General features: G+C 44.0%; 1 protein-coding gene across 1 annotated transcript in view; it reads right to left on the minus strand.

Moving 5' to 3' along the window:
- Positions 1-288: 288 nt before the first annotated feature.
- Positions 289-23,617, minus strand: part of Rpa1 (replication protein A1) — a 52,511-nt gene continuing 29,182 nt past the window's right edge. Inside the window, exons 6-17 of the mRNA XM_057776843.1 lie at positions 21,908-22,000; positions 18,122-18,254; positions 16,803-16,905; positions 15,072-15,140; positions 14,756-14,948; positions 14,473-14,612; positions 14,004-14,152; positions 11,620-11,752; positions 8,739-8,915; positions 6,112-6,219; positions 2,369-2,455; positions 289-1,159 (exon numbers count right to left, since the gene is read on the minus strand). Of these exons, the coding sequence (XP_057632826.1) occupies positions 1,061-1,159; positions 2,369-2,455; positions 6,112-6,219; positions 8,739-8,915; positions 11,620-11,752; positions 14,004-14,152; positions 14,473-14,612; positions 14,756-14,948; positions 15,072-15,140; positions 16,803-16,905; positions 18,122-18,254; positions 21,908-22,000 (1,484 nt within the window). The 3' untranslated portion in view covers positions 289-1,060. The remainder of the gene's footprint in view (positions 1,160-2,368; positions 2,456-6,111; positions 6,220-8,738; positions 8,916-11,619; positions 11,753-14,003; positions 14,153-14,472; positions 14,613-14,755; positions 14,949-15,071; positions 15,141-16,802; positions 16,906-18,121; positions 18,255-21,907; positions 22,001-23,617) is intronic.

Below are 23,617 nucleotides of genomic sequence, written 5' to 3' on the forward strand. Positions count from 1 at the left end.
TCAAAGCCTGCTTGGTGTTAGGCTGCTGTGTAAACATCAATAAAATCCCAAAGTGCCAGATCATCAGCGTTCTTGGGCACAACGGCTTTTCCTTTTTGGTGTTTTCATTCTGTTAAAGATGCATTTCAGAGTTGCAAACATTTGTAAGAATGATCTCCAGGCCTCAGCCTAATCTCTTAAGATAGTAATGAGTTAACATCTCTCCCTAGTGATTATTTATTACGAAGGCTAATTAATTGCTTTCCAGTTACAAGAACCCTTTAGAGTCAAAGAAAGTAGGATCCACAAACAAAGATATACTGTTTATTCAAACAAAGCAAGGGAAACAAAGGGCTTCTCTCGAAAATTCTCTATTTAGCACAGCTTTAATCAAAAATAAAATATAGGAATGCAAGAAAAAAAATGTGCAGGTAAAGATGGTGCATCTGGCAACCAAATGCAACATTAATTGAAGTGAAAACTCAAGCAATGCTTTGTAGTTGCCTGGATGTCCCTGGGGGACAGCAAGTCAATGCTTATCAGCCATCCTCAGAAGAGACAATTTTGATTAATATCAGACCCATCTGACTCAGTCTATTAAATCTATTAAACCCTGAAGGAAGGACAGTCTTCAGATATTAACGATAGGCTTTTGATTAATAATTCTACCCTTTTGCCATTCCAAGCATTAATAACCATGTGGTACCTTGGCAAAGAGTGAGCCTTTGATTCCAGAAGACACAGCCCCTAAACACCTGGGCTCTCCCCCATCCTCACTCCCTCAGGCAGAACCCAAGACATAAAGGTGCCACCACAGGAAAAGCAAACCCCAAGTAACATAATTTACCTCATTATCCACAAAGTAGGGTCAATTACTTATGACATAATTCCTGTTTGACGATAACAAAATCTTAGTAAATAAAGGCGACAAAAGCCTGAAGACGGGAGGGCCTGGTGCTATGTTTGCTGCCTGCGCTGAGCGCGGCCCTGCACTGTGAGGCTGTCACACGGGGCGGGAAGAAAGCCGTTCTATTTCCGTTCTTTACTTTCCAGCTCTGGCCATCAGTACCACTTGCTCACATCATATGTTCCTCCTGATGTTCATGATCAGCCTCTTGGCATAGTCTCTGTAGTCCACTGGTTTCACGTCCATCACAGTGGCCTTAATTCGAGATTCGTCCTTTGAAAAGAGAAAAGCCTTTTGTGAGTGGGACAGCCAGGCATGGAGCAGTGAAGATACCCTTCTCTGCTTCACTGCTTTCAATGAGTCCAGCAGGAAAAGGGAAGTTTAGACATTCCCAGAGGAAGTGCTGTGAAATCCCGGTAATGGGTCAGTGTTCAGATCCCTTCTACAGACCCCCTGCCCATCCTCGGCATTTTGTGCTCAGACCCAGCATCCCACTGAAGTGGAGGGGTCTCTAGTCTCTATTGTCTTTATATGGGTGCAGCGGGAGCCTAGAGCAGATAGCTAACTCGCCCTAAAAGCTGCAACAGCAGGAATCTGGCTTCTGCTCCAGCTCTGGGCAAGCTTATCTGTCTGTCCTTCACCATCCCTGTCCACACAGGAAGAGAAAGTAACCCTACAATCTCCTTTAATGACTGTATCCCACCAACACTCAACACAACCAGCAAGCTGATGGTAATTCAGAATGTGTAAGCTTGGTGGCTGCAAGGGAGTTGACAGAATCTCATTCAGCTTGTCTCCAGGAACTAAACTGCACCTCTGAGTAGAACATGGTGACAGCCAGCAGCACACAAGTCTAGCTAGAGGCCTTCATGTGTCCACATGCTTAGTAACTACAAAATGTCCTGAGATTTCCAATGGCCTGGGTCGGAATCTTGGCTCTGCCCCTCCATTCTCTGTATGCCTACTTCTTTCCATCGTCAAAAATGGGCAACAAGAGCTCGAACACAGAAGGTGCTGTGAGGATCAGCAGATAAGAGATGGACAGGGGCCAGGACAGTGACTGCCTAGTAAATGCTATTTATTACAACTATGCAACTCTATAACATTGGGGCTAATTTAAAGGCTCATCAAGATACTTTTATCTGCACATGGTATTTGTTTAATACATTTTTGGAATGTAAATTGTGAAAAATAAGAGTCCACATACAACATTTTCTGGAAGTACAGAGACAACAAAAATTTCATAAGCCTGTAATAGAAAAGGCCATACTATCTTCTTTCCAGAGTGTTCAGAAAAGAAAGCAAACCCGAGTTTGGCTTCCAAATCTACACAGTAACAGCACCCAAGTGCAGGCAGATTCCATGAGCACGAGCGCACGGGCCTCACACCTGTGGGTAGTTCCTGACACTAACACTCAGTGCTGCTGTGGTCAACAAAAGCAATTTCCCAACACAGTCTTCTGCCCCCGGGACCTTACTTACATTGTAGGTCTCCAGCTTGACCCTGATTCTGAATGTAAATGATCGGAAGTTGGCATTCTGAAAAACCTCTTCAAACGCCTGCTCGTTCTGTAAAAACAACGCATGGCAACTACTGGAAAATACCTATTAAACTGTTGAAAAGGCTGAGAATTATCACCCTAGAGGGCTGAAATTTCTCAGGAAAGAATAATTTGTATGTGTTTCATCACATAAAACTGCTTAAGTAGAACTTTATCAAAAATCAAAACACTTTACTTAGGAGTACCGTTTTCCCTTCAGTATTTAAATACCTGGACCTGGGAGCCCTACCTCCAGTGGACGCTGAATTCCAAGGATACTCAAGTTCCTTATGTAAAATGGTTGTTTACACAGAACCCACGCACATCCGCCCACCCGTATGCTGGGAATCATCTGTAGATTACTTGTAATACCAAATGTAAATAACATGTGAGCATTACATGGATTGGCCGGTGAACAGTGATAAGGAAACATAATCTGCACACGGTCAATAAATGTGCAATTTATCCCCCAAATATTTTTGATCCCTAGCTGCCTGAATGTGTGGAATTGAGAGCAGACTTTATTAGGCCCACAGAAGCAGAACCCCGGCTGCCAGTGCTGGGGAAGGAAGATGGGGAGCTGTTGCTCAAGGGCACACAGGGGCCTGAGAGCTTGAATGGGACCAATGCCACTATGTATCTCAAAGTGGTAACAAGAGAAAAAGAAAACAATATATTATGGTATTTTACGTTAATTTTACCATAATTAATTTTTAAAAAATACTCTTAGGAAACACATTTAAGATTTGGAATACTTGTGGGGGAAGAAACCTGAACCCCACCCAGCACCTCACTGTGAATTAAGAAGTGGGTAGAGGGTCCAGTGGTTAAATCACACATTGCTCTTGAGAAGGACCAAGAGTCCCCTTCCTGGAACCCTCATGGTGGCTCACAGCTACCTGTAACTCCAGTTCCAGGGGACCTGATGCCCTCTCCTGTCTCAGGTGCCAGGCAGGAAAGTGGTGCACATACATACAAGCAGGTACAACACATAGAAATCAAATAAAAATACTGAGTGCATGGTGGTGGCACACACCTTTAATCCCAACACTTGGGAGGCAGATGCAGGTGGATCTCTGTGAGTTCAAGGCCAGCCTGGTCAACAAAGAAAATTCCATGACAGTCAGGGCCATTACAGAGAAACCCTGCCTTGAAAACCAAAATAAATAAATAACAAAATAAAGTAAAATTGAGTAGGAGCTGGGTCTGGTAGCACAAGCCTTCAACTTCAGCACCGGAGAGGCAAAGGCAGGTAGATATTTTTGAGTTCCAGCGCTACATAGTGAGAACTTAGTGCCAATTTAAAAAATAATAATCAGGGGCTGGAGAGATGGCTCAGCGGTTAAGAGCATTGCCTGCTCTTCCAAAGGTCCTGAGTTCAATTCCCAGAAACCACATGGTGGCTCACAACCATCTGTAATGAGGTCTGGTGCCCTATTCTGGACTTCAGGCATACACGCAGACAGAATATTGTATACATAATAAATAAATATTTAAAAAAATAATAATAATAATAATAATCAGGCATAGCCCATGCCTGTAATCACAGTATTCTGGAGGCTATGGCAAGAGGACTACAGTGAGCATGAAGCCAGCATCAGCTACATAGCTGGCTGGGGCTACAGTGTGAGGCTGTCTCAAACAAAACAAAAGAACTGGATGGGCAAAAGCATTACAAAGAAAAACGTTCAGGTATCAGATCTACTCATTTTAGCCTCTGTATGTGCAGCTACTGAGGAGATGGGGGGAGCGGGCAACACCGGGAAAAGGCTGGAAGATGCCTTCCTCCTCTGACACCCCTTAAATGCCATCTGACTTGGTTACTTTGTTGTGATTCTTTAAGAAGCTGGTTTTTAGACTGGGGGTGTGGGGGGGATACAACTGGGGTACCCAGCACCCCCCCCTCCCGTTTTTAACTTTTGAGACCATGTTTACTAAGTTGCCCAGTTGTTCTTTAAGTTGGCATTCTCCTGCCTCAGACTGCTTAGGCATAAAACACATGAACTTAAAACTTTACATAAAACTAACATTTCATGCCGGGCGGTGGTGGCACACACCTTTAATCCCAGCACTTGGGAGGCAGAGGCAGGCGGATCTCTGTGAGTTCGAGACCAGCCTGGTCTACAAGAGCTAGTTCCAGGACAGGCTCCAAAACCACAGAGAAACCCTGTCTCAAAAAAGCAAAAAAAAAAAAAAAAAAAAAACAAACAAACAAAAAAAAAAAAACAAAAAAAACCTAACATTTCATATAAGCTAAGTATCCCTGTAGCTTATGAAAATAGTTTTATCACACAGACTTTTTTTTGTAGGTGCTATTTGAGGAAAAAAGTTATTCCTTGGACTTTCAACATATAAACAAAATAATGTGTTAAATCTTCAAAAACTTAAACCGGATGCCATTACTTTTAGGGCCAAGGGACACATACTCCCAGAACACCATGGTTCCTGAGGGAAGTCCTGTATGTCCTCATTCACCAGCGAAGAACAGTCAACTATAATAAGCTCATAAAAATCCTGAAAGGCTGCCTGGAGCCTGAAAATCTGATATGAAAATAGAGAACCAGGCAAAACAGATAAAAGACTATTGCACTTTAAAAGTCAATCCCAGTTACTTCTGCGAAAAGCCTATTTTCAGAGCCCTCACAGAGAATTTAGGAAGGAGACAAGGGCAGGAGCAGAGAGAGTAAGAGCAGCACGTCAAAACAAGCAACTCCTCTTCTTTGTGGTCTTTACATGTATCCCATCAATATGGAGGAAATGGAGGGGAAAAAGACACAGGCTGTAGATAGGTGCCAATTTCCATGGCCTAGAAAGTACGGCCTTTACTAGCCTTTGTTTTAACTCAGCAAGTATCTTTCTTATGTCTGGTATAATCAGTAACCCATTATCTGCATTAAGTAAATCTAATGTATAAAAAGGCAAACTAGTAAAGGTGAAATAAGTAATTTTAAAAAAGGATTTATTTGTTTTTACTGTGTGCATGTGCATGCCACAGGTACACACGTGGAGCTGGAGGACAACTTCATGGAGCTGGTTCTCTTCCTCTGCTGTCACATGGGTTCCAGTCATGGGACTTGGGTCATCAGGCTTGCATGCCATTGCAAATATTTTACTCACCGAGCAATCAAGTGTCCCAACACACACACGCACAGAGATATAGATATCTATACTTAAGACAGGGTTTTGCTATGCAGTCCAGACTAGCCTTGAACTCACTATGCAAAACTATCTTAGCCCAAAAGAAGTGCTGGGACAACAGGCAGGAATCGTCACCACAGCATGTAAAGTGATCTTTAAAACAAAGTCACGTTGTGAGAACGCCATCTGACAACCTGAAATAGCAAGGACCCCAGATATGCACTTATTCCAAGATCTGAAAAAGGTATCTATCTAGCAGATATTTACTAGGTTAAAAGAGCGTGCCTGAACTTTGAGTTATTCAGAAGACGCCTGTAGCTCTAGACTGCAGGCACACCAGCTCTGATGTGTAAAAAACAAAACAAAACAGTAATGAGGACACAGGTGGTTTGTGCCTCTGTGTAAGGTTCCTTTATGTTCCCCGATTCATTACCCCTTGTTAGATGAGCTGTACAATGAGAGCTCATACAACCCTCAAAGAAGCAAGCAGTAAACAGCTCAGCGGCACAACAAGCGCTATCTCAGAGCTAATAACCAGGTGCCAACCTTTTCTTTCAGCTCCCCAAGGTACGCAGTATTCTGTCCAAGGATAGCCTCTGCAGACTCCTGGAAACACGTCACCCACTGGTTCTCTTGAAAATCTGCAACATTTGCCTAAAAAACACAACTCTATTATTTCAGCAAATAAATAAAAAAGGAAGACACCCAAGGAGAGGAAGATTACATTTGCCTACCTAAGACGCTGCCATCACACACACAGCCCTTGACTTTCAGCGCTTTGACTGAACGGTTCCCCTTATATGAAGAAGTGTCCCGTTTCAGTCATTCTTTTTTTTTAGTAATTTAGTACGAAAAATTCATTCATTTTTAGTATAGTATCCAATAAATCATATGAACTGCTCCATCCTTTTATCATAAAGCAGGTTAGGCTGTACAGATAGATGCTCTGAGCACTCTGAAGGGAGGCGGGGTTAAGCTAGGCTTCATTGTTAAGTGCAGGCGATGCTATGCCAGTCTTTTAAAAGCTGTGACAGTCGCCATGGGAAGAAGTTTAAAATGTGGTTTAGCTCAGTCTTCTAGAGATGTGATTTAACTAAAGCCCCACGATACGGAAGCATGCATGAGACTGTGCTCCCCCTCTAGATGCAAAGGCTTTGCACTGCATTTCAAATGCGCTTCCAACGGCAAGAATGGAATCTCTTTATTTTACTTATTTATCCTTTCTCTCTCTCTACACATATTGCATCTTTCAGTTTTTAGAGACAGCATATAATGCAACCCAATCTACCCTCAAACTTGCTATGTAGTCAAAGCTGGCATTGGACTCCTCTTGCCCCCCACCACAGATGCCAAGAATACAGAAATACGCTGCTATGCTCAGTTATTTTATTTTTAAAAAACAAAGTCTTATTGGGTAGTCTAAGCAGGCCCACCTTACAGGCCGAGTTCACATCTACACATCTTTTCTTATGGTGTGTGTTGTATTATGTGTTGCAGGTGGAGACCAGAGACTGACACTGAGTGTCTTCTACTGTTATTGTCCTGTCACCTTCTGAGACAGGGTCTCTGAGTGAACAGAGAGCTCAGCAACTGGCGAGGCTGATGCCCAGTGAGCTGCAGGCCTAAGCCTGAGTCACCTCACTCGATGCTGGTCCTCACGCTTGGGAGGTAGGTGCTTTGCCCACTGAGCATCTCTTAAGACCCATTGCAGGCATTAAAAAAATTGTGTGTGTGTGTGTGTGTGTGTGTGTGTGTGTGTGTGTACGCTGGGGTTTTGCCTGATGTATGTCTGTATGAGGATACCAGATCCCCTGGAGCTGGAGTCACAGACAGTTGTGACTGTTATATGGGTGCTGGGAATTGAACCCAGGTCCTTTGGAGGAGCAGCCAGTGATCTTAACTGCTGAGCCATCTCCCCAGCCCACATTTTTAATTTAAAGAGCTGCACGAGATGGTTCTAAGTCACTACTGAGCAACACAGTTAACTTCAGAGCCAGTATTAAAGACCTTCAAACCTTTCACCAGATCTACCAAGTGACAGAAACAATGACATGTCTGCCAGCAGATGTAAGGTTTAAATTAAATTGTTGAAGGCCAAGAAAGCTTGCTGAGTTGGCCAGGCCAGGACTCACCTTTCTCACCTCCCCCTGGCACTGTAACCACTTCACTGACAGCTATATTCAACTCCAAATTCTTTTTGTTTTACTTGTTGAGACAGGCCTTCTCTGTGTAGCCCTGGTTATCCTGGACCCACTCGGTAGGCAGGCTGGCCTCAAACTCACAGATCCGCCTGTGCCAGCCTCCCGAGTGCTGGGATTAAAGATATGAGCTATCACTGCCTAACTGGTTATTTTTCATTTTTGAGACCAGGTCAAAAATGTAGCCCAAGCTAGCCAGCTGGCCTTGAACTTGCCATGTAGCCGAGGATGACTTTGAATGTCTAATCCTCCTGCACCCACCTACAAGTATGAGAATTCCATACTTGTAATGCGTCATCCACTGAGGTACAACCCAGCCTGAAAGATGCAAATCCGAAGGCCTTCATAGTCTTTTAGTCACTGGAGTGGCTTCCTTTAGTGGTCACTAAAGGAAGTAACAACAGGACAGAGGGCATTAGAGCCAAATCCAGCTTTTCAAAGTAAACAGCTTCACACAGCTCTAATACTGCTGAGTATTTCTTCAGGATAAATTCCCTGTAGGTGGCTTCTGTTTCAGGAAACAGGAACATTTTTAAGGTTTAGACACAGTATTTACTGTCAAATCAAAGCAAACCAAAGCAGAGTAAAGGAGCAACAACCGTGCTCTGGCACACTCCTCTAAAGTCAGTTCCACTAAGGTTGAAACAAACAAGAGTATCCACGAGAAAAATAAGTACAATTACTGCTCTCCGGAAATGCAATTTCAAATTAACTTCTCTTCACAACAGTGAGGAGGCAAGCACCACCACACTGTGACCACTGAGGGCCGCACTGGCTAGGGCAGTTCAATGCAACTTTTGGGCATAAAACGCAGCACGGATGCTGCTGTTGAGCCAGGGCAAAGCCCTTACTCCTCAACATGAACTCATCTCTGAGTCCCTTACCACGAACCACCTGGGTTCTACTGTCACCTTCCCCGGTGTCTTGCCTATGACAATCAGTGAACACCGTAAGGCTTCTAACCATTCCACTTACCGATAAGATCATGCGGTATTTGAAGTTGGGAAATTCCCGGTCACACTTCTCACAGCGGTACAACCCATTCTGCTGGTCAATCACTTTCTTATTGCAGTCCTGGGTTGGGCAGGCCTGGTACATACAGTTCTCTTTGCGAAGAAACATCACCGTCGCCACGGTGCTGAAATAGTCAGCCTGTGGGGGAAAAGGATCACAGACCCAATCAGCAAGTTACACTTGGGCCTGCAACAGGCCACTCGAAGCTGCTCTTACTTGCAAGTGGTTAAGTGCATATGTGCTCTAGTTCCCACACTCACAGCCCGATTACACAGGACTGTTCACTCTGTGTTTGCTACATGCAAACCCAGAGGCAGTAAGCCAGCACTCAGGCAATGTCTCACAAGCTAGCTCTGAACTCAGAGACTCACCTGCCTCTGTCTCTATAATGCTTAACCACCACACCTGGCCACACAATCCTTTTTAACGTGTTACTTGTTATATATGCGCATCTCCATGCGTATGATGATCACATGCATACCAACGCAGGTGAACATGTGCCACAGTGTTTGTGGAGGCCAGAGAACAACTTTCAGGAGTTAGGTCTCTCCTTTCACTCTGGTTCTAGGAAACTCAAGTTTGAAGATAGCAGAGCAAGTGCCTTCAACAGCCGGCACATAATACTTTAAAAAAGTATGTATTTATTATGTGTGTATGTGTTTTTGTGCTCGTGCACATATACCACAGGATGTGTGTGCAGTCTGGAGGACAACTTGTAGGAGCTGGTGATCTTCCTTCGTCACGTGAGCCTGAGACGGAGTTCAGGCTGTCGGGCTTGGGGTCAGGCATCCTTACCCACTGAGTCACCTTGCTGACCGAGCGTATCATTTTTTTTACAATGACAGTGATTTAGACCCTTATGTTTAGGGATCAGTAAGTTTTTCCTGTAACAAGTCAGAGAAAAACTTTAGGATCAACAAGCCATTGAGTCAGTCTCCACTGACACTGTGGGGCAAGACAACCCATAGACAACACAATGAGGATGATTCAATAAAAAAAATTCTTTGAGACAGGACTTCTCTGTGTAGCCCTGGCTGTCCTGAAACTCACTATGTAGACCAGGCTGGCCTCATACTCATAGATCTGCCTCCTTCTGCCTCCTGAGTGCTGGGATTAAAGTTGTGCAGCATCATTCCCCACTGCCATAAAATTTTATCGACAATAACAGACAGCGAGTTCACAGTCTTGACTGGCAACTCCTGGACGTAAAAAAGTTCAAGAGAATGTCAAAGTACCCATGACTAAAACCCTGTAAACAGGTAAGTGGCCCAGAAGGACTAAGTCACGTTAAAGGCTCTGGGTGAATACCTGCTTCACCTCTGGACCCCCACAAGTTCTTAAATCCATGGGTTCAGTTTTGGTTTGGTAGTGTCAAGTAACTGCAAAATCCAGGTATACCCTGAATTCAGAGCTAAGCTACTAACCACTAGGCCATTTTTATTAGCCCTGGCTATCTTGGAATTCTCTATGAAGACCAGGCTGGCCTCGCACTCACAGATAAACTTGTCTCTGCCGCCCAAGTGTTGGGATTAAAGGTATTTGCCTGGCTCACACTGGATCTACTTGATGTCTCAGACCAGAGGGGCAAAACAATGCGGACATTTAAAAAGACTACGTTAGCATCCAGTTTAGACAGCTTTAGAGCTGGGGGTGTAGCTAGTGGAAGAGCTTGCCTAGCACGCTAAAGGTGAGGGTCTCCACATAATTGAATACATGTGGAGAGATGGATCAACCATTAAGAACACTGGTTGTTTTTGCAGAAGACCCAAGTTCAGTTTCCTAGAACCCATACAGTAGCTCACAAGTCCAGTTCCAGGGGCTCTGATGACCCTTCAGGTTCCAGTTGTCCACATTCAGGAAAAAACATCCATACATGTAAAACTAAAAGCATTAAAAAGAGAGAAAATTTAGGCCGATATGTCGGCTCAGGGGTGAAGGCATTTGCTTCTCAAGCTGGTTAGCTTGAGTCTGGTCCCTGGGACCCAAAGGGAAGGCTGAGTTTGAATTTCATATACTGCAGAGGAAAATGAACGCCCTATCCACAAATAAAAAATAACTTAAAATGAATGTAAAAAAAAATCTATAGAGAAATAAATCTTAGTTGAATGCCTAAAGTGTTTCTCTGTATTTCCAGGTTAAATTCAGACTCAAAGCCTGATTTTAAAGTCCGAGCGCGGACAGGTGTCCTGTATGCTCAGTTCTGACTGCATACTGTCTATCTGTGGTCTAAGGGAGCAACTGGGTGACAGGAGAAACAGAATCTAGCCAGTGCTTAATTCTCAAGACGTCCCACAATAGCATTACAAACTGCTGAGGATGACAGTGATGGATCGCGTGCACAGTGAAGGGAGACGGAGGAGGAAACCTGTGCTGTACACGATGACAACAAAGGAGCAGCAGGGAGAGAAATAAATGATTCAGAGATCCAACAGAACGCAGGTTAGACCAAGGCAAGAGGATCATGACGTAAACACCGAGACAGACGCTGCAACCAAAGTCAAATACCAGAGTCAGTCCTGGGCAGGACAGCAGCGGCTCTCTGCCTATGACTCTGAAACCTAAGAGGAGCTGCCTGGTGCTCAGCAGCCTGAATCACACTCTGCTCAAAAAACCAACACGGACCCGAGGTCAGTTCACACCACATCGCAAAGTCTTGGTGTCCAGGAACTCTTCACTTTTCTGTCTCACACCAGAGGCCACCACACACCTCTCAGCACACACAGCCTTTACACCAGCAGGAACTCAGAGCCGCCACCAAGTAGTGAATACAGCCCCCAGACAGCACCTGAGAGGAGATTTAAAAACTTAGTCCCCTGTTGCTTTTTGGGCTTCTGAGAGGTACCTTGTCACCCTGGCCCAGGTTCTCAGATTTAGCCTCGTACAAAGTTTTCCAGTTTGTATTGCTCCCTCCGGTGCCTCCGCTCCTGAGGTCAGAGATGGAGACACCATCTAAGGCTTGTCCTTCGGAGTCGAACCTAAAAAAATAATAAGCAATGGTGACAGAACTTTGCATCCTTTTCAAATGTGCTGTTTGGATATATTAGCCATGAGTGCTCCTGTCCCCACCAGCTGCCACTGAAGAAATGCAATGGCCTTTTGATCTTGTTTGCTTTGATGACCCCCCCCCACACACACAATGTCAAAGTATCACAGACCACAGAACCTTTCCCCATCTGCATATTAAAAGCTGTGAACAAAGTCAGCAACAGAAAGCAAACTGGCATAGCCCCCCCGGGCTTTGAAACTTCACCTCAATCACTGAAATGAATCAGATAAAGAGGGATGTTTTTGTTTCACCAGTCATCCAAAAATATTTTCATGGTAGAAAATCTTTTAAGCCTAATCAGTTACAGAACTCAATGTACTTCATCAGAAAGCATTATCTGCCCTGTTAGAGATCTGCTTTCTCAGTGAGAATTTGCTTAGGCAAACATCAAGGTTAAGTTCATTTATATAAAATTATTACTAAAATTGATTATACCTCTTGACCACCTACTAGCTAATCTGACGGAAAAGAAGCCAGGGAAAAGGTAGCAAGAATATGCAAGTGGCAGAGAGCAGTGGGCCGGAGATTAAAAACATATGAACTGGGCGTAGCAGCACATGGCTTTCATTCCAGCACCCGGGAGGCAGAGGCAGGCAGATCTCTGAGTTCCAGGCCAGTGAGGGCTACACAGAGAAACCCTGTCTTAAACAAACACAAATATACAAACACACAAGTGATAGGGAACTGTATGCTAACCACATACAGAACTGACTCCCTGAAAAGGGATCACCCAGAGTGGCTGCTGCCGTAGGCCACAGCTGTCAGACGAGCAGCTACATCCGTCACAGAGGACAGAGTGCAGAATCTATTTCACCACTACTAGCTGCTCAAGTTTAGTTACAGACAGTTGCCACCAAAGACAGTTAGTTCATCAGGAGTCAACAGAGCAAGGAGATGGGCAGCCCCCACCCCAAGACATGGTTTCTCTATTTAACAGTCCAGGCTGTCCTGGAACTTACTTATAGACCACACTGGCTTCGAACTGCCTGCCACTGTGCTGGCATTAAAGGCGTGTGCCACCATGGCCTGTCTGGCAGCCTTTAAAAATTCCACTCCATCAGTACCAAGATCTAAATGTGGCTGACCCCTGCCTGGGTGGGGTGCAAGCACTGAACTTCTCACAGATCAGTAACAGGATGAACAGAAGTTCAGGGGACAGATCAGTTACTGACAGTGAAACACGAACACCCTTCATGTGGGCATGCAATTAACCTGGAGTTAGGCTCAGACCCTGGAGGAAAACTAACTAGCAAAACCAAACCAACGACACAACTGTTTCTAGCCAGACTGTTATGGGATCCTGTCATATAATGCAGCGCCAGCTATCAGCAGTCACATAGGTGGATGTAGATGAGGATGGCTTAAGCGATAGACACTCCAGGAGATGGTCTATCAAATCATTCAAATATTATTGCTACCAGTATATATCAGACTCAAAACAAAAATGAGGAGGATGAAATATAAACTATTTCTCGAGCCCCCTAAACTTTAAGCCACAGCTGGAATCCCCCACCAACACTCCCCATAACTACAGCTATACAAATGACTTAAGCTTGGGCCGGGTAAAGTATTTTCTTTGCCTACATCAATTCTTCCACACGACATTCTCAGGATGAAGTGCTCTTCTAAGGCAGAGTTTTAATGCCTTAAAAAGCTAGATATGGTGTGGGGATTTTAACAAGCTCTCCTGTCTTGAGTGCTTTGGGAATAACGGTAGAACGCCAACAAAAAGCCCATTGTTCCCACTGTGCTTTGTCAGAGCCCAGTGAATACACACCAGAAGATGTGACCAGCTCAGAGACTCCAGAGTGAGAGAGCACATTCTACCCCCACATCAGCTGCCCACAGCTCAAGCCTAGGAGCAAAAGATGTTCTCAATACATTCCTTCAGCATGCAGCGGCTAAAGCCTTGCTGTACCTGCTCAGGGGGGATCAAGGTCAGCACGCAGCACTTATATTCAAATTGCTTTTTCTGACTCTCTAGGTTCATCAGGGGATTATGGGTTTGTCAATTGAAGGGCTTTCAGACCACCACCTCAGAAGGCATAATGGCTCCAAGAAATACAGGAACCACTCAACTCAATAGCAAAGGCTCGGCAGAAGCTCACATGCTGATGGAAACCAGCTCTTCTCAAAGCCTGAGCACAAGTAACCACTTAGCTGATGTCCACAAAACCTACCATCCACGAAGCTTATAGGCCTCTGGGATGTCAGGATTCATAATGACAGTGCTAGATGACAGGACAGAGAGGCTTCGTCCGCCAAAGTCAGAAACCCGGGCTCCTTTGATAGCCATCACAGGCTGTCTAGAACCATCAAACTTGTCGGCCTGCAAAGCAAATGCACAGAGCATCACTGGCAGGAAGAAGGTACAGGATATTTCTATGGAGAGCAGTCAGTAGCAGCATGAGTACTGTCAATGTATTAAATAAGACAGACCTTATATTCAAGAATCTGTCCAGACTGCCAGGAAACCAATCTATCACAGCCTTTCCTGAGGAAGAGGAAGGGACTTTCCACTATGGGAAGCTGAAGTAACTGATCATCTCACACAAGTAAAGGATTTCAAGGAAGTGCTAGACAGCACAACTCTGTCCCTCCCAGCTCACGAGGACAAGCATCCACGGACTCTGTCAGGCGAGGACTCACATCTTCTCCCCACAGAGTTGTAGTCACCACTTTCCCTGACATGTCCATCAAATAGATATTTCTCTTAGCCACTTCTCTGTTGTTAGACTTCACTGTGATTTTAGTTGAATCTTCGTAGCTCTTGCAGATCCCGATTATGTCTGAAACAGAACAATCTGTAAGAGCACAGATCAAGGCCCCTTTTAAAACATAACCAAAAAATGCATGGCAAGTGTGTTAGTTGTGCACCACCCCAAACACTGAACACATAATCACTACTCTTTGCTTTCAACCCTGGACGGACCTACAAGTGAGTCTTTAGACTTGCTCTCTAGGTCACCGATCCCTGTGAAATCAAACTGAACTGTGGGTAAGTTACGGTCATCTTCACAGAGAAGGACAGAAGTCTCATTATTGAAGGTCATCTCATAGTCATTTTTAACAGCCGAGAATTGCTTGTTAGCGATCTTCAGAGTGCCTTTTGAGAAATAATACACCTGCAAAAGAGGGCAAGTCAAGGAATGCAATCAGTTCAGCAGAGCCTTTCCCACGATACAACCTGCCGACTGTGCTCATGGCACTTACTGGTCAGCTCCTCAGCTCTGACGATGGGCTCTTACCTTGTTCACTTCAATAAGGGGAAAGAACTTGTCCACCTGTTCGTTGAAAGCAGTCGCTCTGATTTCACCCTGCAGAAGCAAGCGAGGGCACATTAGAACTGTGCTGCTGGACACTCACTCAGAGCAGCAAGAGCCGGCCATTTTGGCACTAAAGTAACATCTGTGGAGCAGCACTACACGTGCAAGGAGACCCCAGAGGGCTGCAGACATTCCAGAAACCTGCATTTACAGTCATCCTTTCAAGCTATCAATTCTGATAAAACAAAAGAAGTTCAACTAGCTGAGGTATATGACGAACAACCTAAGTTAAAAATGGAAAGAGGCTGGTAAGGTAGTCTGGTAGACAAAGGCACTTGTCCTGCAAACCTGGCCACCCCAGTTCAATCCTTGGAACTAATGTAAAGGTGGAAGACCACCAAGTTGTTCTCTAGTTTTTACACATGTATGAGCATGCACACATAGTAAAGTGATTTTCAAAATGTTACCTGAAACTTTTTTGTTTGTTTTCGAGACAGGGGTTCTCTGTGTCGCTTTGTTGCCTGTCTTGGAACTAGCTCTTATAGACCAGGCTGGCCTCGAACTCAGAGATCCGCCTGCCTCTTCTTCCCGAATGCTGGGATTAAAGGCGCGCACCACCACCGCCCGGCTATCTAAAAAATTCTGGATCCTGAATGACAGGCTCAAAGCCCACGGGAAAGCGTGCTGAGCCCCGATGACTCAGCAGCCCTCCTCACGCCTGCAACCTGAATGATGGGTTACTTCACTGTCAGGAGCTTGAGATTTGATTTCACTGTTACTTTTCTGTCATGCAGTATGTTATAGATGGGTAAGAAACCTAACTGAATGGCTAAAACCTTATCCATACAAGCTGCAGGAAATTAGTTCCCAATACCAAATCTGTTAAGATATCTGCACGTACACACAACAAGAGGAAGAGGAAGGGGAGAAAGCTGCAAACTTCTAACCTTACCAGTATCATTTTGTTTATTTTATATGCACTGGTGTTTGGCTGGCATGTATAAGTGTATCATGTGCATGCTTGATGCCTGAAGGGAGACCAGGCACACAGCTGGACCCATGAAACTGCAGTTACAGATGGTTATGAAGACACCATGTGGGTGCTGGGAATTGAACCCAGGTCATCTGTAAGAACATCTCTCCAGCCCCTGCATTTTCCTTTAAGTAAAGCATAATGAGTATATATGGTCAGAAACCATCCCCACAAAGGAGTTAAAGCTGAACAGCCGTTGTTTGCCTTCTGCTGGAGGCAAATGCCCCGCTCTGTAGCAGGCATCACATCCCAGGACTTCAACTGAGCCTCCAGCAATGTAATTAGAGCACTGCAGTCTCTCCAGCGTGTGAGACCGTTAACAGTGTACTAATTTTAGGAGTACTTCATCTGATTAGCCCATACTGATAGCACCAAAAATCTACAAAAGCCCAGTGGTGGCGGTATATGCCTTTAATCCCAGCATTTGGGAAGCAGAGGCAGGCAGATCTCCGAGTTCGAGGCCAACCTGGGCTCCAGGGCTAGTTCCAGGACAGCCAGGGCCACACACAGAAATAAATCCTGCTTCAAAAACAAAACAGAACAAAACAACACAAACTACCACAGACAGAAAGCTCCAGTGACAACCATATTTCTTTCTTGCTAATGATATTTGCCACTTCATGGGTCTCAGAGCTGAGCCCGAGCCTTGGAGGCCAGCGCCTTCCCACAGGCCTACTCACAGTTTCATCCACAAGCTCTATAGAGAAAAGCTTCCCTTCCCCTCGGGAATTGCTCCAGGTACGGATCTGACTTTTGTTGGTGACACGGGCACAAATGGTCCACCTAAAAACAAGCAGACAATATCAGTGTGTGCAGTCTTCCTTACTAGGAATAAACAGATGATATTAGTGTGTGCAGTCTTTCTTACTTGGAATAAAGATAAGCAAAAATCATCTTTTTGTGGCCTTCTTTTATGCAGAGTTTATCTGTCAATGCTAGCTGTATTTAATCCAGCTAATTAAAACCCCAAGATGACATACAGGTTTGACAGTTTACAGAATAAGCAAACAGTAAAATATACCAGGTAGTTTAACACTAACTCATTCTCCTGCCAAATAAGTAAATTTATAAACCCTCTCCCTTCCTCAAAAAACATCACCAAGGCAACAATATCTCCTTAATGAAGGGTTCCAAGGAAAAAAAATGTAGTTATACCAGCAATTATATTTTGCCACAATTTTCAGTTAGAGGAACTGACACAATTACTATCAAATGTCTGCCTCATTTCTAATGCATGTCAAATATAAATACAAGTCTACAAAGCATGGCATTCACAGGCCACCAAAAGAAAGCACCCAAAATGGTATGATCCTGGAAAGAAGCCATTCTTTAAAAAAGGAGTCCTTGAGCCTGGAGCTTTAGCCTGGTGCCCATCCTGAAAACAGACCCCGAGAATACTGATCTCCTCAGTTAGAATTCTACACAGGAAATTGTCTCCCTACTTTATCAGGGATAAACAAGGACATATCTTAAAAGAATTCTGGAGAAAAAAAGGCCCACTAATGTTCAGTGCTTTAATTAACTTTTAATGGAAAAAATAGCAAAGGAATCCACGTTTGGGGCATATTAATATGGTTAATACAAACAGGACAGACTACCTTAGCCAAATTAAATCGTAGTAACAAATTCTGGACTAAAATCCATCTATTTATAAGAGATGAAATGTGAATTAGCACAAATTATATGTAAATAAATATGTATAATTCTATTCCTAAGACTACCAAATGATTCCTTAATCCATAAATAATTTGAACCTCAAAATTTTCAAAAATGACAAAACCTCCATAGGCTATGGCAGAAAGGTATTTTTGCCATTTTTTTTTTTGATAAAAGTGTTTAAAGGTTGTCATATTGTGTATTTCTTAGCTCAGAAAACATAAGAAAGACATTCTTTGTGGTGGTGATACAGAAGTTCACACGTAAGTCACACAGGAGTGCATGGTAAATTCCTGGACCAATTTGGTAACGGGTCCCACCCTTATCCTATGTGACAACTCACTTGGATTGGTAAGGGGTGAGGCTGGCGATGGGTACCACTTTGGACTGTGTCCCTCCTGAAGGCTGCAGCAGGCCAGTTCCAGCAGGTTTTCCAAATGGCTTTGAGGCACCATAAGCCTTAGCCACAGTGGAACCTGTATAAACACACCGCAAAAGGGCAATCATTTCACTTTTCTTTTTGAAATGTGTGTGAGTGCATGCTCACAAGTACACATGCACGTTATGTGGAGGTCAGATAATAATTTAAAAAAATTTTTTTTTTGGGAAGACAGGGTTGCTTTCCTGACAGGATTTCTCTGTGTGGCTTTCCAGGCTGGCCTTCAACTCACAGAGACCTGCCTGTCTCTGCCCCCCCCCCCCCCCAGTGCTGGGATTAAAGACGTGCACCACCACCACCCAGCAAAATTCAACTTTTTCGAGACAGGTTCCCTTTGCTGTCTTTTCTCTGCATGTGCCAGGTTAGCAGCCCACAAGCTTTCAGGAATTGTCCTGTGTCCACCTCTGATCTTCCGAGGGTGCTGTCATTAGAGAGGCTCCAGGATTTGAATTCAGATCTTCATGGTTGCAAAGCAAATGTTTCTGCTCACTAAGTCATCTCCCCTGCCAGACAACCATTATTTTATTTAAGTTTAAAATTAATTCTCATTATGGCCATGCCACAGGAGAAGCTAAGGAGCCAGTAAAGAATATCTATCACCAGTGTGTCATCTCGACACTGTCAAAGGGCAGGGAACTCTAGGATGAAATTTACAGGGCTGTGTTCAGTTGGGAACAGAGACTAAGAAGGCAGATTTGCTCAAGATGCAAATGGGTAGTGTGGTACTACGACCTCCTCGCCTCCCTTTTCCAAGCTACACAGCTGTTCCTGTGCAGCAGGAGCACAACCAGCGTCTACTGACAAATGGATCCTTCCCATGTACACTATTATCTAGAAAACGTCAACTGCTAAGAAACCAAATTCTAATGTCAGTAATCTCCCACCTTCTATACCAAAATGCTTTTCAAAAAGATTGACTTTTCCCTTTCGCTCATGTGTATGTGTGTCCAAGTGTATGCCACGTGGGTGGGTGTGGGTGGTGCCTGCTGAGGCACCAGATCCCCTGGAGGTGGAGCTGGAGTCACAGGCAGTTGTGAGCTGCCTGACATGGGTGCTGGGAATCAAACTCAGGTCTTTTAGAATAGCTATATATGTTCTTAATTGTTGAGCCATCTCATTTCTTCCATATACACACCCCTCAAGCTCCTTGAGGCAGGGTTTCACTAGGCAGTCTTGATTGGCCCAAGTGCTGGACTAAAGATTACCACTATGCCTGGCCCTTTAAAAAGATTTTTTTTTTTTTTTAGCCATAAAAGCATTTATTAAAAGGGGAGAAAGGGAAGGAGGGAGGGAGAGAGAAGAGAGAGAGAGAGAGAGAGAGAGAGAGAGAGGGAAAGAGAGAGAGAGAGAGAGAAAAAAGATTTTTTTATAGTCAGGCATGATGGCAACACCTTTAGCCTCAGCACCTGTGAGGCAGAGGCAAATGGTTATTTAAGTTCGAGGCCAGTCTGGCCTAACAGAAAGAGTTCCAAGATAGCCAGGGATACACAGAGAAATCCTGTCTCAAAACCAACCAAACAAAAAATGATTTTAAAAAAGTATTATTATTATGTATACATGTGTGTTTGATGGACTTATGGGGATGTGGCTATGGAGGGCAGAGGACAACTCTGTGGAGTTCATTCTTTCCTTCCACTGTGGGTACTGGAGGTTCAATAAGGGCCACCAGGCACTTTCACTAGCCGAGCTATCTGCTCTGGGAGTCAGAGTGACAATGTTCCTGAAGATGACACAAGGAAACACACACTGCAGAAAGAACATGTACCTGTGTGTATATACACAGGATAACCCTTCCACACACAATTTTAGGCCTAATGATGTAGCTCAGCAGGAGAGCACTTGTCTAGCACCAGCAAGGTACTTGGTTCAACAGGTGTTGGGGGACCATTCCCCATAAATTTATTAAAGACACAAAAGCATCCATTAATTTATTTAATACTTTTATACCAGGGAGCCACCTGACACATACATCTAGTCCATTTTCTATTCTCACAGTTTAGGGAACATTAATTGATCATCAAAAATAAATTTCAGCCGGGCGGTGGTGGCGCACGTCTTTAATCCCAGCACTTGGGAGGCAGAGGCAGGCGGATCTCTGTGAGTTCGAGGCCAGCCTGGTCTACAAAGGGAGTTCCAGGACAGGCTCCAAAGCTACAGAGAAACCCTGTCTCAATAAATAAATAAATAAATAAATAAATAAATTTCAATATAAGACAAAGAAAGGCAAAGAATAGGCAAGTCCATGGAGGAGGAGAGAAGTGGTGCACTGTCCGAGTTTCAGCCAAGTAGGTGCCTTTTTTTTTTTTTAAAGATTATTTATTATGTATACAACATTCTGCTTCAATGTATGCCCGCACGCCAGAAGAGGGCGCCAGATCTCATTACACATGGTTGTGAGCTACCATGTGGTTGCTGGGAATTGAACTCAGGACCTCTGGAAGAGCAGCCAGTGCTCTTAACCTCTGAGCCATCTCTCCAGCTCCCCCAAGTAGGTGCCTTTTAATCACATATCATTTTAGAGAATTTATTCTACCACCTCCTCCAGCCATTTGCAGTGTCAGAGCCGAGTATAAGATGGGGAGGTGAGAGATTTACACCATTACAGGGATGGGCTAAAAACAATGAAGACCAATGGGGAAATTTCTATGTCCTGAAAATCTCATGGAATCTTACCAACATCTTAATTCAGCTTTTCCTAGGAACTTGAATTTAAAAAAGAAAAGGGGCGACGGGGGCGGAGGACCAGAGAGATGGCTCAGCAGATCCAAGTATCTGTCACTAACCCTGGAAACCTAGGTTCAATCCCCAGGACATGCAACTGACTCCAGCAATGTGTCTTCTGGTCTCTACCTGCATACCATGGCATGCAAAGGATAAATAAATAAATAAATCTTGAATATAATTAAAATATAAAAAGAGTTGAAAAAGGAGAAGGCAGTATGATGTGGTAATAAAACCCAGTAAAAACAAAACTCTAAAAGTAAATTTAGCCATCTTCTACAGGTCATAAGGGTGGCATCCCAGACGACAAGGTTCCTAAAACAAGGGTCAGGAAGTACATGAAATGACCCCATCAAGACCTGCTACAGAGAAAGCTAGAAGAGAGAAAAAATAGAAGTCACAGCCAAAAGGAACAATTCTGTCTCAAGAGAAATGATAAATACCTATGAAAGCCTCAAACAGGAAATTTGGAGACAAGCGGAAAGTAACAAGTGGCTAGGAAGTTGTAAAAAGGTGGAAATTTAGTTGGAATTATTCGTTGCAATCTACAATGAATGGAAGTTTTTGTTTGCTTGTTTGGTTTTTATTTTCCAGAGAGAATCTTACCAACCCAGGCTAGCCTTGAACTTGCTAGTAGCAGAGAATGACCCTGAACTCTTGATCCTCCTGCTAATACCTCTAACTGCTGGCCTAGGCTACTGTGCCTGAACCATGAAGAGAATTTTAAAAACTGTTCAGTCCCAGAGTAAATTTTATATTATTTATTTATTTGTTTGTTTGTTTATTGGTTCAAGACACGGTTTCTCTGTGTAGCCTTGGCTGGCCTCAAACTCACAGAGATCTGCCTGCCTCTCCCTCCTTGGTGCTGGAATTAAAGGTGTGTGCCACTGCCGCCTGCCTCCAAGTAAATTTTAATACATTATTTTGATTTTGACCCATCACTTCTGATATTCTTGAGTAACATCTTACCCATTCCCAAGCTTCCATTCTGTGGCTGGGGCTTGCTGGCTGGTGGTGTGGTTGCTGAGGCTGGAGAAGGAACAACTTGCTGCTGCCCATGGCCTGGAAATTAAAAGAAAAGCTGCTTCAGTGCAAACCCAGTCAAGAGATTTCAATGTGAGCAGTGAACACCCTAGGAAACCCTACTCCTTTAGCTCTGAGAGGGTCAGAATACACACCCGGGCGCCCAGCTGCACACCATGCATTTGCAAAGGGCTCGCTTTTCTTGTCTTCGCACAGTAAAGGTTGTTTCCATTTACCTTTCAACTGTTCAGAATTGACAGCTTTCAGTTTTAATGAGGTTCTCCCTAAAGCCTTGCCCATTTCTCCTGCAGTAAAGTCACTGGCTAAATCTGTGATACCACCACTATTTCCATAGCAACAAATCGATGTCATCAACAGGACAGTGTTCATAGTAGGCTCCATCAGAAGAGAAAGCTGGGTGGTAAGGAAACCTAAAAGCAGTTCAATTGTCCCTCAAGTGCTTCAGCTTCAAAGGAAAAGGAGACGCAGAAAGGATTCTACCCTTTCCCCCAGACAAAGCAACCTTATTTTGCAACTGACAGCTGGTGGGAAATACGAGCTGAAAGACTTTCAGGTACCATGACGTGCTAGTCAACTGTCACAGCAGGGAGAGATGAGAAGAGTTCAGAAGCAGTCGTGTCAAGGCAACAGAGAGAAAAAGGAGGGGAAATGAACATGTCTCTCAAGCAGAAAATAAGAAGCGCCACACCGTGAGAGTATGTGCTTGCCCCCTCACCCTTTATACAAATGTTTATGAAGCTGAAGAATGTTAAAATTGTAAATTGCATACCCCAATGTTTTAAAATAACAAATTAATGGACTTGGATTTCATCTCTATGATTGGCTTTGAAGGCCAAAGTCAGCCTCATTTGGGCTGCTCACCCAGAGTGCCTGCAGCTTACAAGGGCAGCTAAAAAATATATCCCAGAGTGTTCTAAAATATTAAAAATAGCGAGCACGGGTGGGAAGTCTCCTGCCACTGTGTGTATGCATGCCTTCTCCAACTGTCAAGCTCAAACTCTTGCAGGCATGTCACACACCCGTTTAGTTCATGTTTGCCAAAACTGGTCTTAAGTGGCACAAGGAAATGAGATGGGATTGTGCCATTTGAGACAAACACATTTAGCATAAACTTTAAAAGACTAAACAGAACTGATTGTGCTTTAGTTCTTCCTACAGAAAGAAAAACTGAGATGCACAGGCAAAGGGCACAGGCTACCGACAAGGAAGCTTGCGCTGACAGTTTGGCCTTCCATTATTCTTGAATCCTAAGACCTGAGCATGGGAAAACTGTGACAATGCATCTTGTGACAAACAGCTAACAGGTTTTAATTTTTTTATTTGCTTTTTTGGAGAGAGGGGGTCTCTGCGTAGTCCTGGATGTCCTGGAACTAACAATTTAGACCAGCACATCTGCCTCTGCCTCCTGAGTGCGAGGCTTAGAGGTTTCCACCAGCGCCACTACCGAGCCCAGTTTTAAAGTTTTAAGCAAAGCCTTTTAAAATCAGCAAGGAAAAGATAAGTTGCTCAGAAAACACCACTGAAGGAAAGTGGTTAAAAAGTGTGTGTTTATCTGCATCATAAGATGCACTTTTAAAAGTGACCTCCTTTCCTCCACTTAAATTCTCTCCTTTAAAAATATTTATCTGTGTATGT

This window comes from Chionomys nivalis, chromosome 7 (assembly GCF_950005125.1).
Source record: "Chionomys nivalis chromosome 7, mChiNiv1.1, whole genome shotgun sequence".
In the NCBI taxonomy this organism is placed as follows: domain Eukaryota; kingdom Metazoa; phylum Chordata; class Mammalia; order Rodentia; family Cricetidae; genus Chionomys; species Chionomys nivalis.